Source organism: Salmo salar, chromosome 03 (assembly GCF_965601325.2).
Source record: "Salmo salar chromosome 03, fSalSal1, whole genome shotgun sequence".
Classification (NCBI taxonomy): domain Eukaryota; kingdom Metazoa; phylum Chordata; class Actinopteri; order Salmoniformes; family Salmonidae; genus Salmo; species Salmo salar.
This window is the reverse complement of record NC_138293.1, coordinates 63,810,733-63,823,320: the sequence shown is the minus strand read 5'-3', so window position 1 is coordinate 63,823,320 and position 12,588 is coordinate 63,810,733. Positions and strand designations below refer to the sequence as shown.

Here is a 12,588-nt window from a genome sequence, read left to right as displayed (position 1 = left end):
TGGAATTGTGATACAGTGAATTATAAGTGAAATAATCTGTCTGTAAACAATTGTTGGAAAAATGACTTGTGTCATGCACAAAGTAGATGTCCTAACCGATTTGCCAAAACTATAGTTTGTTAACAAGACATTTGTGGAGTGGTTGAAAAATACATTTTAATGACTTCAACCTAAGTGTATGTAAACTTCCGACTTCAACTGTATATACTACTACAGCAGTAGACCATGACAGGACGAGCACAGAAATACATGGCTGGTCTCAGGATACTATATCGTTGTTTAATAGACCAGAATACGTATATTAGATAATGTACATGATTATATTACAGGTGTTGGCATTATCACTGTAATTGGCTGGTAATAATGACCTTGCCCTGTGGACAGTATAAAGCACTCTGTAGTATAAGTACATAATGCGTAAGTATAGTACAGGTGTTGGCATTAGCACTGTAATTGCCTTGCCCTGTGGCCCTGGTTGATCCTCAGATGCGGCCTACTGCGTCTCTGCATGATGGCGGGCTGCCCTCCGGACCAGGGCTCGGAGTTCTCACGGCCCTTCCCTTTCTCTTCCAGCGAGAAGACCGAATCCAACAGCGACGGCTCCGCCACAGGAAGTGAGTACTACGCGTAAAGTTCTAGCTCAAACTAGATTGAGGTGAATTGAGTTTTAGTTTGATCTTGTAGTCAGACTGCATCCAGTCCTGCTAACCATTTACAATAGTTCAGGTTGAGCTTAGTTTTCGTGTCCATTTACCCACTGGGCCAGGCATAGATCAGTTATTTTAACAGATAAGATGGCTACTGGTCTTTAAACCTCAACAGACATAGAATGACATCTCCCTCAACTCGCAACCTAGATACAAACCCATCCCTCTGTCCCTGCTTCCACTAATATCGCTCTCTTACTCACATTTCCTTCCCTTTCTTCTTCTGTTTTATTTCTCTTTTCTCACTCCCTCTCTCTCTCTCTCTCTCCATATCTCTTTCGTCCCCTGTTCCTAATGCCTCCATTTAGCATGAGTGAGTCTACGTAGACTTGCTGTTCAATGGCCAGACCATCAAAGGGCCAGCGAAAGGACACATCTGCCTTTGATGCCTCTCCTTGACATGAAATAACACCAGAAAATAAAGCTGTTAAATTAGCCATTTTTCTCTCCGCAATAGTCGATAGAGGAAGTGTCCAGGGGTCCTCACTTGCCTCTGGCAATGTAAACCTTGAAGATTACTCCCAATTTTCCTCCACTCTCTCTTCTCTCTCTTTATCTTTGGTAACTGGCTCACTGCTTCTGTATTACAGCTGGACGGCTGAAGCGGAAAGGTAGTTTCACTCTTCTCCTCTATCTCTCCTCTCATCTCTCTGCCCCTGGGTGGGTGTCTGGTGTTGTCACAGCTCCGATATTGGTGGTGGTGTGTCTCTTCTCTTATGTACCCTTTGGTTGCCTATAATCCTCTCTACACCCCCCCCCCCCCCCCCCCCCATCTCTGGTCTTGTGTTGTTGGGCCCTTCTGGGTCTTTTTGGATATTCATACATCTGAGATTCAGAAGGATATTCTCCTCGCACCATCAACAGGCTCTCTCTGTTCGTTTTCAGTCTACCTCTGTCCAGGAACTGAGCTGGGATCCTTTACCTGTGCTCCCAAGACTGCATGTGGAAGTGTGTGCGCGTGCATGTATCTGCTGTTGTGTGTCAGATGTCTTTATACATACAGCATTGTAATTTACCCAGTTTCCTCTGACTTCCTCATAACCTGTGTTCTGTCCTGTGATTGTCAGCTCTGACGCCGTCGGCCCCGCTGGCTCTGATGCCCCCCCCTCCCTCCGGAGACAGCCAGGTCACCACCGTCACCCGGCTGCAGATGCAGCTTCACCTCCACGACCTGCAGCAGAATGCCACCGACCTGCGCAAACAACTCTCCCAGCTCCGCAAGATGCAGGTGAAAACGACTGAGCCTACTCTCAATGCGTCTATTAGTACGACTGTTTACACAAACACGCACGCATGCAGGCACACAGGCACGTGCACACATTCACATACATACATACACACACACACACACACACACACACACACACACACACACACACACACACACACACACACACACACACACACACACACACACACACACACACACACACACACACACACACACACACACACACAATAATGAACAAGATGTCTTCTTCTACGACACATTTAGGTCATAGTATGCTTTGCGAGACAGTGGAAGATTAAAGTTGTAGTATGTGTTTGTACTAAGAGTTTGAAGCCGTGGTCCTTAATTCCCTAGCCTAGTGGATAACCCTGTGAAGATGGACGCAGCATCAGATAATGGAAAGAAATGAAACCATTCAAAGTTTTCCCTGTGACTCCCTGCGGTACCATGGTTACAGGCTGAGGAGAAGAGAATGGTCCTGTCTGTGTCATAACTCTCTGGGGGGGGGGGGGTTGCTCTAACACATCAGATCAGTGGGGAAAAGAAATGAAGAAGTGTAAAGGATATGCCGTATGTGATTTAGGGACAGCGCAGGGCCGTTTAATAGTCTGCCCTGTCTGTCTCTTCCTTTAGAGAGAGTTTATGAAACATAACAGTGGACACAGTCAGTGGTCCAGTCCACTTCATGCATCGTTAAGCTCTCCCTAGAGCCCAGCTCAATGGCTCATGACTCCTGGGTTTTGTAGTTTTATAGCCTGTGATTTCCTCAACATACAACTGGTGCTCACAGAGAGGCACAGCAGCAGTACCTGCACCAACTCTCTTCTGATGAGGAGCTGGGTTTAAGAGGTGTGATTTATTGTTGGAGAAAGATTACACTGAGTGGACAAAACATTATGAACACCTGCTCTTTCCACAACATAGACTGACCAGTTGAATCCAGGTGAAAGCTATGATCCCTTATTGATGTCACCTGTTAAATCCACTTCAATCAGTGCAGATGAAGGGGAGGAGACAAGTTAAAGAAGGATTTTTAAGCCTTGAGACGATTGATACATAGATTGTGTATGTGTGCCATTCAGAGGGTGAATGGGCAAGACAAAAGAAGTGCCTTTCAATGGGGTATTGTAGTACTCTAGGTGCCAGGTGCACCGGTTTGTGTCAAGAACTGCAACGCTGATGGGTTTTTCACGCTCAACAGTTTCCCATGTGTATCAACAAAGGTCCACCACCCAAAGGACATCCAGCCAACTTGACACAGCTGTGGGAACTATTGGAGTCAACGGGGGCAGCATCCCTGTGGAACGCTTTCGACACCTTGTAGAGTCCATGCCCTGACAAATTGAGGCTTTTTCGAGGGAAAAAGACACGGATGGAGAGGAGTAAATTGGTAAATGGAAGCCAAATGCAGCACAGTGGGACTAGAGAGTAGTAATAATCTCAGTCATTTACCTGTGTGTGAGCCCAAGCCTGACTCCTAACCTTTGACCCGCCCCGTTTCCCATGGAGACGGCCCCAGGCCTGAATAATACATGATGCTCATGAATTATGTAGAGCGAGAGAGAGAAGGGAGAGGAAGGGTGAACGTGGTAGAGGTAGCGTAATGCAGAGAAAGAAACAGAAAGAGAGTATAAATGTTTTTATTGTGACTGCTCTGGCTGGATCAGAATAAATGGGGTTTTAATTAATTGCTTCTATTGGGGCAAATCAGATGTAATGCTGCAGAGCACATTGTTTATATTGTTGTTCAGTTTGATTCCCTGGAACATAAAAGCAATCCATTATTAACTTCCCTTGCTAAGCAGGTGCTTTCATCTCAGTAGTGGTTGTATTGCATAAATTATAACAGAGTTCATTCATAGTTCTGGATGTGTATTGAATTTTGGTTGAGTGCTTTGCAGTAGGATTTAGATGTCCTACTAGTGCAATTCTCTAACTGGAAACCCTGCTGTTTTTTGTCTGTGTGTGAACCTTATTTTATTCTGAGTGAGACACACACGTGCACACAGACACACACACACATGCACAGACACACACATAGCACCATGATGGGTTCCATCATCAGCTAATCACATTCTGTTAGCAGGGCGACAGGTTGGCTCTGTCACGTCCTGGCCAGTATAAGGATTAATTGTTATTGTAGTTTGGTCAGGACGTGGCAGAGGGTATTTGGTTTATGTGGTTCGGGGTGGTGGTTTTTCTAAAAAGGGCATTTGATTTATGTATTCCGGGGTTTTTGGGCACTGTTCCTTGTTTATGTAATTCTATGTTTAGTCTAGGTAATCTGTTTCTTGTCTAGCATGTATGAGCCTGAGAAGACTGTCGGTATATCTTGAGTTCGTTTTGTTGTTTTTGTGTTCATTTTGATTTAATAAATGTTCAAAATGAACAAACACAGTCCTGCTGCATTTTGGTCCTCCTTCACCGACGATAACCGTGACAGAATCTCCCACCAAAAATGGACCAAGCAGCAGAGGAAGGAGCAAGGGGAATTCGGTGAGGACCGGGAACACTACCGAGGAACGCGACTGGCGTTTAAACCGGAGAGGCAGCCCCAATAATATTTTTTTGGGGGGGCACACGGACAGATCGGCGGAGCCGAGGATGGAACCAGAGCTAGTGAGGGGAAAAGTGGAGGAAAGAGAAACAGAGACTATAAGGGAGTTGATGGGAAAATTGGAGGAGAAAAGGATGAGAGAGCTACTGTGTTGGTGTTTTAGGCACGACATTCGCCCTACAGAGCGTGTCCTAATGTTATCACCTGGAGTAGCGTTTATTAATAGTCCTGAGGTGCATGCTAGCTGTCTGGTGAAGATAATACCAGCACCACGCACCAGGCATCCAGTTCGTCAGCCCAGTCTGACTCGTCCTGTTCCCGCTCCCCGCACTAGCTCTGAGGTGCGTGTTCCCAGGCTGATACGTCCAGTACCAGCACCACGCACCAGGCTTCAAGTGCGTCATCCCAGTCCGACGTCGCCAGAACTGCCCGTCAGTCAAGAGTCGCCAGAGCCGCCCGTCAGTCAAGAGTCGCCAGAGCCGCCCGTCAGTCAAGAGTCGCCAGAGCCGCCCGTCAGTCAAGAGTCGCCAGAGCCGCCCGTCAGTCAAGAGTCGCCAGAGCCGCCCGTCAGTGAGGAGTCGCCAGAGCCGCCCGTCAGTGAGGAGTCGCCAGAGCCACCCACTAGTCAGGAGCTGCCAGAGTGGCCAGACTGCCCGGAGCTGCCAGAGTGGCCAGACTGCCCGGAGCTGCCAGAGTGGCCAGACTGCCCGGAGCTGCCAGAGTGGCCAGACTGCCCGGAGCTGCCAGAGTGGCCAGACTGCCCGGAGCTGCCAGAGTGGCCAGACTGCCCGGAGATGCCAGACTGCCCAGACTGCCCGGCGATGCCAGACTGCCCGGCGATGCCAGAGTGGCCCGACTGTCTTCCGGGTCAGCCCGGGTGGCCCGTCTACCCGGAGCTGCCGGGGTGGGTCGTCTGCCCGGATCTGCCTGAACCAGAGCCACCTCCAGATATAGGTGGGTTGGGGAGGGGGGGTGTAGCACAGTGCCGTCGTTGACGGCAGCCACCCTCCCTTCCCTCCCTTTAGTTAAGGGGATTTTTTGTTGTTGTTTGGGGTTTTTGTTAATTTGAGGTGCTTCCGGGGTTAGCACCTTTAGGGGGGGGGGGGGGGTACTGTCACGTCCTGGCCAGTATAAGGATTAATTGTTATTGTAGTTTGGTCAGGACGTGGCAGAGGGTATTTGGTTTATGTGGTTCGGGGTGGTGGTTTTTCTAAAAAGGGCATTTGATTTATGTATTCCGGGGTTTTTGGGCACTGTTCCTTGTTTATGTAATTCTATGTTTAGTCTAGGTAATCTGTTTCTTGTCTAGCATGTATGAGCCTGAGAAGACTGTCGGTATATCTTGAGTTCGTTTTGTTGTTTTTGTGTTCATTTTGATTTAATAAATGTTCAAAATGAACAAACACAGTCCTGCTGCATTTTGGTCCTCCTTCACCGACGATAACCGTGACAGGCTCAGACAGGAGCGCTGGCGCATCAGAACGCCCACAAAGCTCTCAAGGACAGAACAATCTGTGTTAACACAAACACAGACACTCTTTCTCTCACACACACACACACGCGCACATGTAACTGATGTGAAATGGCTAGTTAGTTAGTGGTGCGCGCTAATAGCGTTTCAATCGGTGACGTCACTCGCTCTGCGACCTTGAAGTAGTTGTTCCCCTTGCTGTGCAAGAGCCGCGGCTTTTGTGGAGCGATGGGTAATGATGCTTCGAGGGTGGCTGTTGTCGATGTGTGCAGAGGGTCCCTGGTTCGAGCCCAGGTAGGGGTGAGGAGAGGGACGGAAGCTATACTGTTACACACACACACACACACAACACAACGTGGAGGTACAAACTCATGGACAAGGCAGTGCATCCCCATTATTAGACAGACAAGGCCATATGCAGTCAAGGGCAGGGCAGTAGTGTTCACAGACAGACACACACCAGTGTCTCCCATGTATTAATTTAGCAGCAGCGCACCGCCGCTGGGCAATTGTTGCCGCCACACCAAGGAATATATATATATTTTTTACCTATATATGTTATAATAATATAATATTTTAGAACTAGAAATCACAAAAATAAAAGCTAAAGCAATGAAACCAATATAATCAAACAATGAATATAGGAGTAGTTTTTGCATGTCTGCATTACCGACCGGACACGCAGGACACATGCTCAGGGGCCCTGATTGGGGTCCCATTGACTTTGTTTTAATGTTTGAGCATAAGAACACAGAATTAGCCATGGCAAAGAGTAGAATTGCAGGAAATTAGCTTTCACACTGCAAAATATTCTGTCAGCTCCGTTGAAAAATGGATCCAATTGCAGGAAAGTTGCTAATAGCACAACTGCCTGATAATATGGTATGCTAATAGCAGGATGTTGTCACTGTGATTCCTTTGTTATCTTGACCTCTACAAGCTACTTACTGCTCTGCGCAGGACCACCTTAGGTGTGTGATACCAAATCCAGAGGGAGGCCTATTGTATTGCAGCAGATGTGTACCATTAATGATCTGCAGAATTCTCTACTGTATGACCTCAGACACCTGTAATTATTACCTACACAATTTGGATACACTGATTCCTGCTACTATCATTTAGAACACTATTAGTTACACAATATAATCTTGTTTAACCATTCAGTATTGTGTGTGATTGTGTGTGTGTGCGTGCGTGTGTGTGTGTGTGTGTGTGTGTGTGTGTGTGTGTGTGTGTGTGTGTGTGTGTGTGTGTGTGTGTGTGTGTGTGTGTGTGTGTGCGTGCGTGCGTGCGTGCGTGCGCAGCTCCAGAACCAGGATAGTGTGAAGACGCTGCTGAAAAGAACGGAGAAGGAGCTGAACGTGCGTGTGAGTGACGCTCTGAGGAAGCAGGAGGACCCTCTGCAGCGACAGCGCCTCCTGGTGGAAGAGGAGAGGCTCAAGTACCTCAACGAGGAGGAGTTCATCATCCAGCAGCTCCAGTCAGTACTCACCTGATCACGGAATCATTCCTTGATTAAGATTAGTTTGTTGAATGACTGGTTAACTGACTGACTGACTGATTGACAAAATCTATTCACATGATTATTATTATTGTTGTTATTTGTAGGTGATTAAGATCATTGAGGTTCTAAAGAGGTCCTATGATAATAATATGGTTGTACTAAGGCAGTAATACAGGCCGTCCTACTGGCAACACAAACAATCCCCATGCGTACCCAGACACTGCCTGGTTTAGCAGAGTGTGTAACTTTATATGAGTGGACATTGTTGAATGAATCATTTGCCTCGTTAGATCATCGCTGTTAATCTAGGCTTGTTATTAACCGTTGCTAATAGCCATTTTATTTCATTTAAATATTCATACCATTTTGATTGGCCGTATGGCTTCAGGCTGATTTACTTGACATCATTAAGTTGGATTTTCATTAGTGGTTTTGCTTCGTCAGCTTGTGTGTGTGTGTGTGTGTGTGTGTGTGTGTGTGTGTGTGTGTGTGTGTGTGTGTGTGTGTGTGTGTGTGTGTGTGTGTGTGTGTGTGTGTGTGTGTGTGTGTGTGTGTGTCCAGACTGTTTGTATGTCTCTCCATCGGTCTTGTGGTTCTCTCGCTTCGACACACACACCACAGTGTTCTCAGCAGAACATTGCAGTCTTCATAACATGAACGTTTTCATGTGAACTGTGAAAACCTTGTGTTAACACGCCTCTCCTGTGTTGTCTCTCCAGTGACCTGGAGAAGTCAGTGGAGGAGATCCAGAAGGGTTCGTCTGTCAATCACAAACTGGTGACGGTTCAGGAGCTGGAGGAGAAGGCCTCGCTTCTGAGGAAACTAGGAGAGACACTCACAGAGCTCAAGAGTAAGTCACTCACTGATACACTGATCACTCATAGACACACTGGACATGGTCTGATACACTGATCACTCACAGACACACTGACACGGTCTGATACACTGATCACTCACAGACACACTGACACGGTCTGATACACTGATCCCTCACAGACACACTGACATGGTCTGATACACTGATCCCTCACAGACACACTGACATGGTCTGATACACTCATCACTCACAGACACACTGACACGGTCTGATACACTGATCCCTCACAGACACACTGTAGGCACTGACTTAGATAGTCAATCACAGACACACATCAGTCTCAAACATCCAGACATCACAATCACCACTCTCAGAATCAGACTCCTGTTGTAACTCCTGAGATGTGAATATGTAGTGTCCCCTCTCTCGCCCTGTCCCCCTCCAGACCAGTTCCCCAGTCTGCAGAGTAAGATGTAGTGACCCCTCTCTCTCCCTGTCCCCCTCCAGACCAGTTCCCCAGTCTGCAGAGTAAGATGTAGTGTCCCCTCTCTCTCCCTGTCTCCCTCCAGACCAGTTCCCCAGTCTGCAGAGTAAGATGTAGTGTCCCCTCTCTCTCCCTGTCCCCTTCCAGACTAGTTCCCCAGTCTGCAGAGTAAGATGTAGTGTCCCCTCTCTCTCCCTGTCTCCCTCCAGACCAGTTCCCCAGTCTGCAGAGTAAGATGTAGTGTCCCCTCTCTCTCCCTGTCCCCCTCCAGACCAGTTCCCCAGTCTGCAGAGTATGATGTAGTGTCCCCTCTCTCTCCCTGTCCCCCTCCAGACCAGTTCCCCAGTCTGCAGAGTAAGATGTAGTGTCCCCTCTCTCTCCCTGTCCCCCTCCAGACCAGTTCCCCAGTCTGCAGAGTAAGATGTAGTGTCCCCTCTCTCTCCCTGTCTCCCTCCAGACCAGTTCCCCAGTCTGCAGAGTAAGATGTAGTGTCCCCTCTCTCTCCCTGTCCCCCTCCAGACCAGTTCCCCAGTCTGCAGAGTAAGATGTAGTGTCCCCTCTCTCTCCCTGTCTCCCTCCAGACCAGTTCCCCAGTCTGCAGAGTAAGATGTAGTGTCCCCTCTCTCTCCCTGTCCCCCTCCAGACCAGTTCCCCAGTCTGCAGAGTAAGATGTAGTGTCCCCTCTCTCTCCCTGTCTCCCTCCAGACCAGTTCCCCAGTCTGCAGAGTAAGATGTAGTGTCCCCTCTCTCTCCCTGTCCCCCTCCAGACCAGTTCCCCAGTCTGCAGAGTAAGATGTAGTGTCCCCTCTCTCTCCCTGTCCCCCTCCAGACCAGTTCCCCAGTCTGCAGAGTAAGATGTAGTGTCCCCTCTCTCTCCCTGTCTCCCTCCAGACCAGTTCCCCAGTCTGCAGAGTAAGATGTAGTGTCCCCTCTCTCTCCCTGTCCCCCTCCAGACCAGTTCCCCAGTCTGCAGAGTATGATGTAGTGTCCCCTCTCTCTCCCTGTCCCCCTCCAGACCAGTTCCCCAGTCTGCAGAGTAAGATGTAGTGTCCCCTCTCTCTCCCTGTCCCCCTCCAGACCAGTTCCCCAGTCTGCAGAGTATGATGTAGTGTCCCCTCTCTCTCCCTGTCCCCCTCCAGACCAGTTCCCCAGTCTGCAGAGTAAGATGTAGTGTCCCCTCTCTCTCCCTGTCCCCCTCCAGACCAGTTCCCCAGTCTGCAGAGTAAGATGCGGGTGGTGTTGAGGGTGGAGGTGGAGGCTGTCAAGTTCCTGAAGGAGGAGCCACACAGACTGGACGCCCTGCTGAAACGCTGCAAGAGCGTCACTGACACACTGACCACCATGCGCAGGTACGACCCAACACACTGACCGCCACGCGCAGGTACGACCCAACACACTGACCGCCATGCGCAGGTATGACCCAACACACTGACCGCCATGCGCAGGTATGACCCAACACACTGACCGCCATGCGCAGGTACGACCCAACACACTGACCGCCATGCGCAGGTACGACCCAACACACTGACCGCCACGCGCAGGTACGACCCAACACACTGACCGCCACGCGCAGGTACGACCCAACACACTGACCGCCATGCGCAGGTATGACCCAACACACTGACCGCCCTGCGCAGGTACGACCCAACACACTGACCACAGGTAGGCTACAGCCCACCACACACTGACCATCAGTGAAACATCGACACTGATCCAACATCCCAGGTACATGAACGATGTGTAACTCAGAGCCTGCATTGTCTAGCCACAGCCCACCAGCACTGACCACATAATGGCTGATATACAGACGTTACTGGCATCGCCTGACATTGGCTGTGTTTGTGTTGTCAGGGAAGTGAACGAGGGCGTCTGGAAGAAGCAGGAGGACTTCCCTAAGCACAGCAGTGAGGACTTCCGTAAGAGTTCTGACTTTGACATGCCCACCAGCCCACCTCTCAACCTCAGTGACCTGAGGGGCGGCAGTAGCCTGTCAAACTGGAGCCCCCACTCCAGCCACAGCCATAGTCACAGTCACGGTCATGGACACAGTCACCCCTCCTCTGGCCCTCACAGGGACAATCATCCCCCTGTGCCTCACAAGGGCCGGGCCCTGGAAGAGCTGGCCAACCGCGCTGCCGCTGATAAGGCTGTGTCTGTGGAGGTTCGACTGGTAAGGAACCCTTCTGTAACCCTCGCATTCTACTGTTTAATCTGTAGTTGTCCTAGTGTAGCATTGGTATGATGATACAGTATGTATAGGTTTTGGAGGAGAGTGTGCGTAGGCATGAGTGAGCCTACAAGTGTGGATGTCTGCACATGTGTGAGTGAATGTCAGTGGAGACTGCTGAGGGGAGGACGGCTCATAATAAGAGCTGGAATGGAGCGAATGGAATGGCATCAAACACATGGAGACACATGTTTGATGTATTTTATACCATTCCACTGATTCTGCTCCAGTCATTACCACAATCCCGTCCTCCCCAATTAAGGTGCCACCAACCTCCTGTGGTGAGTGTGTGTGCGTCTGAGTGTGTATACAATATCCCTCACTGTGCTATATCTCTCTATGGTTCCCCCTCCCCAGGCAGCAGAGCGGGACTGGGAGGAGAAGCGGGCCAGTCTGACCCAGTACAGTGCTCAAGACATCAACCGTCTGCTGGAGGAGACCCAGGCTGAGCTGATGAAGGCCATCCCAGACCTGGACTTTGCCGCCAAGCAGATCAACAAGCCCTCCTCCAACACACCCTCCCAGTCTCAGACCCCACAGAGTGGGGGAGGGACCCCAGAGCACCGCCCTACCAAGCCCCAGCACGCCACACACAAGCTCTCGGGGAAGGAGCCTGGCTCCAGACGTGGTTCTGGTAAGGATACATCAGACCTCTCCTCACCCAACAGAGGTAACAGTAGTGCGTTGGGGGGTTTGATGTACTAATGGGCAGCAGTGTTTTGTCACATACTCAGCTCATGAATGTGTCAGTGTCGGCTGTGGTGCCAGTATGAATGTACTGTGTCCGGTTCTCTAACTGGTGCCCATGGTACTCCCCTGCCTGCCACAGATGCAGAGCAGCTGACAGTGACTCGCTATCGTACAGAGAAGCCCTCGAAGTCGCCCCCTCCCCCGCCACCTCGACGCAGCTTCCCATCATCCCCGGCTGGCCTGATCACCCGCAGCGGAGAGACCCTTATCCCCGGCAAGAGCATGAAGGTGACAGAGCATGAGGCATGGATGTATATTCACACACACGCACCTCCCGCCTAGTTTCTGATCTCCACTATGTATGTGTGTAAAAGTCGGAGGCGGAGGAGGCAGAAGCACAGAAGCCCCATGTGAAGCTGCGACGGACAGTGTCTGAAAACCCGCGTCCTGCGTCCACCCCTCCCACCATCGCCTCTGGAGACAAGGAAGAGGGAAAGGAGGACAAGATCGCTGCTGAACTGGAGGTACTGGTATAACAGCTTCAGAAATAGTGGATTAATAGTGTTTGCAGAGTTTATATAGTAGAAGTAGAAGTGGTCCCTGAAGGATTTTAGGTAAGGGTGGACGGAATGGGAAATGTTACTGAAAAACGACACTTCCTCTGCTTCCCTAATTTTGCCTAGAGCTTGTAGCTACACACACACTCACACACACACATACACACAAACTCACGACCGTTGTAGGCCTCATTAGCTGGCTACTTGGTGTGTTAGAGAGGATGGTCAGGTCAAAGCAGCAGGTGCCATATGTCCTCCACCCCAGGCGTCCTCACTGAGACAGAGAGTCCATTCACTGTGGGCCCAGATTACTGCTGATCCCACAGCTTAGTCACACACACAC

At 49.8% G+C, this 12,588-nt stretch overlaps 1 protein-coding gene across 6 annotated transcripts in view; it reads left to right on the top strand.

The window, feature by feature from the left end:
- The window catches only part of LOC106601133 (SRC kinase signaling inhibitor 1), a 50,238-nt gene that overhangs the window by 22,712 nt on the left and 14,938 nt on the right, over nucleotides 1-12,588 (top strand). For 5 of the 6 annotated variants that reach the window (XM_082973674.1, XM_082973670.1, XM_082973669.1 and 2 more), the window contains exons 7-15: nucleotides 487-614; nucleotides 1,775-1,935; nucleotides 7,271-7,446; nucleotides 8,190-8,320; nucleotides 9,973-10,120; nucleotides 10,623-10,941; nucleotides 11,356-11,632; nucleotides 11,828-11,976; nucleotides 12,063-12,212. In XM_082973674.1, coding sequence (XP_082829800.1) covers nucleotides 487-614; nucleotides 1,775-1,935; nucleotides 7,271-7,446; nucleotides 8,190-8,320; nucleotides 9,973-10,120; nucleotides 10,623-10,941; nucleotides 11,356-11,632; nucleotides 11,828-11,976; nucleotides 12,063-12,212 — 1,639 coding nt within the window. The remainder of the gene's footprint in view (nucleotides 1-486; nucleotides 615-1,774; nucleotides 1,936-7,270; nucleotides 7,447-8,189; nucleotides 8,321-9,972; nucleotides 10,121-10,622; nucleotides 10,942-11,355; nucleotides 11,633-11,827; nucleotides 11,977-12,062; nucleotides 12,213-12,588) is intronic. The other variant, XM_082973671.1, reaches the window with a different exon arrangement.